General features: G+C 43.9%; 1 protein-coding gene across 5 annotated transcripts in view; it reads left to right on the forward strand.

Annotated features, from left to right (window-relative positions):
* sulf2b (sulfatase 2b) overlaps positions 1–5,000 on the forward strand; it is a 76,367-nt gene that overhangs the window by 63,014 nt on the left and 8,353 nt on the right. For all 5 annotated transcript variants that reach the window (XM_076101957.1, XM_076101983.1, XM_076101972.1 and 2 more), the window contains 3 exons: positions 83–212; positions 2,618–2,864; positions 3,930–4,131. In XM_076101957.1, the coding sequence (XP_075958072.1) occupies positions 83–212; positions 2,618–2,864; positions 3,930–4,131 (579 nt within the window). The remainder of the gene's footprint in view (positions 1–82; positions 213–2,617; positions 2,865–3,929; positions 4,132–5,000) is intronic.

The following is a 5,000-nucleotide window of genomic DNA, read 5'->3' on the forward strand; positions in this document are numbered from 1 at the left end:
CCTTTGATACGGATAAAGAAATACTTTAATTTGGGAAAAACTAGTCTCAGAAACAGAAATGGTCCTCTGTGTGTGTCAACAGGAAGCTGCTGCACCAGCTTGTCGAGGGGAAGGAAGTGTCGCAGGAGGAGAACTTCCTGCCCAAATACCAACGAGTAAAAGACCTCTGTCAGAGAGCCGAGTACCAGACACCCTGTCAGCAGACTGGACAGGTACAGTCATGAGTGTCACAGAAGTTACTCCTCTTTTTACTGTCCTCCTGATCCTAGTCCTTCCAGTCCCATTACTGTCCTGATCCTAGTCCTTCCAGTCCCATTACTGTCCTGATCCTAGTCCTTCCAGTCCCATTACTGTCCTGATCCTAGTCCTTCCAGTCCCATTACTGTCCTGATTCTAGTCCTTCCAGTCCCATTACTGTCCTGATTCTAGTCCTTCCAGTCCCATTACTGTCCTGATCCTAGTCCTTCCAGTCCCATTACTGTCCTGATCCTAGTCCTTCCAGTCCCATTACTGTCCTGATTCTAGTCCTTCCAGTCCCATTACTGTCCTGATCCTAGTCCTTCCAGTCCCATTACTGTCCTGATCCTAGTCCTTCCAGTCCCATTACTGTCCTCCTGATTCTAGTCCTTCCAGTCCCATTACTGTCCTCCTGATCCTAGTCCTTCCAGTCCCATTACTGTCCTCCTGATCCTAGTCCTTCCAGTCCCATTACTGTCCTCCTGATTCTAGTCCTTTCAGTCCCATTACTGTCCTCCTGATCCTAGTCCTTCCAGTCCCATTACTGTCCTCCTGATCCTAGTCCTTCCAGTCCCATTACTGTCCTGATCCTAGTCCTTCCAGTCCCATTACTGTCCTGATTCTAGTCCTTCCAGTCCCATTACTGTCCTGATCCTAGTCCTTCCAGTCCCATTACTGTCCTGATCCTAGTCCTTCCAGTCCCATTACTGTCCTCCTGATTCTAGTCCTTCCAGTCCCATTACTGTCCTCCTGATTCTAGTCCTTCCAGTCCCATTACTGTCCTCCTGATCCTAGTCCTTCCAGTCCCATTACTGTCCTCCTGATCCTAGTCCTTCCAGTCCCATTACTGTCCTCCTGATTCTAGTCCTTCCAGTCCCATTACTGTCCTCCTGATTCTAGTCCTTTCAGTCCCATTACTGTCCTCCTGATCCTAGTCCTTCCAGTCCCATTACTGTCCTCCTGATCCTAGTCCTTCCAGTCCCATTACTGTCCTGATCCTAGTCCTTCCAGTCCCATTACTGTCCTGATTCTAGTCCTTCCAGTCCCATTACTGTCCTGATCCTAGTCCTTCCAGTCCCATTACTGTCCTCCTGATCCTAGTCCTTCCAGTCCCATTACTGTCCTCCTGATTCTAGTCCTTCCAGTCCCATTACTGTCCTGATCCTAGTCCTTCCAGTCCCATTACTGTCCTGATCCTAGTCCTTCCAGTCCCATTACTGTCCTGATCCTAGTCCTTCCAGTCCCATTACTGTCCTCCTGATCCTAGTCCTTCCAGTCCCATTACTGTCCTCCTGATCCTAGTCCTTCCAGTCCCATTACTGTCCTCCTGATCCTAGTCCTTTCACTAAATTTAACAGATTTTTCCTCCCCAAGAACAATCTTCAACAAAAAAGCATTCTTGTAATAAAGGCAGGAAAGCTGCGATGGCTACTGGCTGTAATAAACAAACAAAAGACTTGAAAGAAACAGAGTAGAACAGTGAGAGGCTTCTGTCAGAGGGATGAAAACCAGATGTCTCCACAAACCAGACAGATACAACAACTGCAACTAATGAGTAGAACAGAGCACAATGGAGCAAAGGCTGCACAATCACAGAGAAAGAGACGTGAAGAGAATCAAGAGAATCAAGATGGAAACTTTCAGGAGCTGTGTGTGTGTGTGTGTGTGTGTGTGTGTGTGTGTGTGTGTGTGTGTGTGTGTGTGTGTGTGTGTGTGTGTGTGTGTGTGTGTGTGTGTGTGTGTGTGTGTGTGTGTGTGTGTGTGTGTGTGTATGTGTGTGTGTTCATGCTTGTTTGAAGTTAATTACACTTGTCGAAAAATCCTTTTAGCCAGCTGATTAGTTTCTTAGCAACAGTGTCAGCCGGCTGCTGGATGGCTCTGATAAACAGCCTGTAGAAGATGGTGTGTGTGTGTGTGTGTGTGTGTGTGTGTGTGTGTGTGTGTGTGTGTGTGTGTGTGTGTGTGTGTGTGTGTGTGTGTGTGTGTGTGTGTGTTTAAGTGAGATTAAGAATTCAGGCATTTTCTCAACAGTAGAAATGTATTCAGCTGCTGCTAATGAACTGTGACAATACAAACAAATAATTAATGCCAAAGACAAAGTGAGGATTTTCTGACTGTGGTGAAAAGTGTGGAGAATTCAGCTGACAATGATGCTCCTCTTCAGTTCAGGTTTATCCCGAAGGTGTTTGAGGGGCGTTAAGATCGACATGCTCATAAAATGCACCCAACTTTGTTAAATTAGATTCTCCAAATGTCCAGCCAGGTGTAGAGAGGCAGGTTTAAACCTCTCAGTCGTGAGGTAGTTTATATTCTCTTTCGTCTTGACAACCGTGAAGCTCATGCTAGTGTTCATCTTTACCCTTTGTGTGTTTGTGTGCAGAAGTGGCAGTGTGTGGAGGACGCCACGGGGAAACTTCGGCTCTTCAAGTGCAAGAACGAAGGGGGAGGGGCTAAGAGCATTCAGAGGGGCGTGGTCGTTCGTCAGCGTCCACTCAGCATCAAGTCCCAGATGTACCATCGCAACGCCGACGCCTGCGACTGCGACCTCCGCGACCTCCGGCCTCTGAGCCCGCCGAGACCCTCTACGATGAGACCGTTCAAGAAGAAGCCTTTCTTCTCCAAGAAGAGTGAGTGATGATTGTCCAGTCCAGCAGAGGGCAGTGGGGATTATTAGGGTTGAACGTCTTCTTGTTTTACCACCATTGCTTCCTGGGAAATACATCACTGTTACCTGAGGATGTCTTCTTATAAGATAAGAAAGAACTATATTCATTCCAAAGGATATTCTTGTACCAAAGTTTCATAGATTACAACAGAAAAATAGCAAAAAACAATAGAATGAAAATATAAATGTAAATGAACAATAGAATACCAATTTATTAAGTGTAAAATAAATAATAGTCACACCATTGCAAAACAGAACCCAATAACAATAAGAGTAAAGTAAATACATAAAGCAAAAATGTCAACTAAAATAAAAAAAGTAAAATACAACAAAGATAAAATAGTAAAAAATAAAAAATGTAAAGTAAGAAGTACTACTAACACCAGAGCCTTATGGAAACTAAAATATAAAATGAATATTGAGCTTGATATTGAGAGAGATATTGTCAATGATATTGAAAAAGTAGTAGAAAGTTATATTGCACATGGATTAATATAAATAATATTGCACATGAAATTGAAATGTAATACTGCACAATGTTGAAAAAAGGAATATTGCACACGATGTGCTTATTATTGGTATACGTGTCCGATTTCTATGAAGTTTGAGGCTTAACAATGTTGACTAACAGATATCACCTGAAACTTCCCCAGTTGATAACTGACATTAAGTACTTTTGGTATTACAAGATTGTTATTGTAAAACAATATTCACTTGTGTTGTTTGTTATTGCTCCTGTTTGCTTCATTGAAGAACCAGATTGTTGGAGCGGTTTCAGTCGGCTCACCTGGTGTCCTGACGTAGTGCTGACCTCTAGTGTCCGAGGTGTGAACTGCATCACCTCCCTGGTCACAGAGATACTTCAGCTCTCAGTGAGGAGGCACTTTGAACAGCCCCGCCTCCTCTTTCCTCGTTTGTTTCCAGGAAACGAGGAAACGCTGCTTAAGAGATGAGAGGATGCTTCAGTAGTTGTTGATAAAGTCTGATTAGTTGTGATATTACAGTTTTCTGCTTCTTTGTGTGTCAGAGTTCAAAGCCCTGAAGAGTTACTCCAGGAACCGGTACAGCCGCTCCGCATCCATGACGAACAGCTACCCCGGTAACCACAGCCTGGTGGACAGCAGCGCCGGGGCTCAGCCAATAAGAGACGAGTCTGAGGACGAGTTCAGCGGGATGGGAGGAGTTTCCAACGCCGTGGCCCCGCCCAACTCCCACAAAGTCACACACAGGTGAGTCGTGTTGTTACTGTACGTCAGTCATGAAAGGTGTCAAAAAGTAAAACAATTACCTCCTAACGTCCTTTCCTAACCACTTCTCCTTGATCTCTATGGAAGACATCCTCGGGTCAAGGCTTGTTTTTACCGATGCTTTTTGTTCATTGACAGTTTGTATTTAATCTTCATTTTATTTATTGCTTTATTTATTTATTTACATATTTGTTACACGTTTGAAGTAAATAGAGAAGTACAAAATGAAACTAAAGGATTGTTGCTGTCTGTTCATATCCATCAACATGAATCCTATTACTTTATGACTGTGTGAGTATACTTGTTAAACCTGTGTAAGATAAACATATCGTTAGTTTTTCATGATGCGTCACTTTAAATGTTGCCGCCGCAAGGAATTGTGGGTCGGCATTATCTTCTTTCCTTTGGTAGAGGAAGGTGCAGTGTTTCCTATGCTGAAGGGGATAGGAAAGGAAGTATTGAAGCTCCTTTCCTCAGCATTTAGAGGAGTCAAACAGCTCTTATCATGGAGGACATCTTAAACAGTGAGGAAGCTTCCTGAGCAAACAATGACTTTGATTGTTTACAGCCCTGGTTCATCTCTGATCTGAGTCTAAACTGTCCTTAGACTCAACTGTCCTCTACGCTGCTAACACCTCTTACCTCACTACACGTTGTGGTGGGAGATGAATGTTGTATAACGGCTGATGAATTATGACGAATGAGAATTATCAGCACAGATGGAAGGAGTCTCTGACAGCTCACACTGCTCTGCTGAATCCACCAGCTGTGAGATATTAAAGAAACACACATTCAGGGAAAACGTGTGAAAGTCTGCTCCATCATTACAAAGGAAGTGTCAGCTTCCGTGA

Source organism: Anarhichas minor, unplaced genomic scaffold, assembly GCF_050575085.1.
Source record: "Anarhichas minor isolate MPS153535 unplaced genomic scaffold, ASM5057508v1 ptg000003l, whole genome shotgun sequence".
NCBI lineage: Eukaryota > Metazoa > Chordata > Actinopteri > Perciformes > Anarhichadidae > Anarhichas > Anarhichas minor.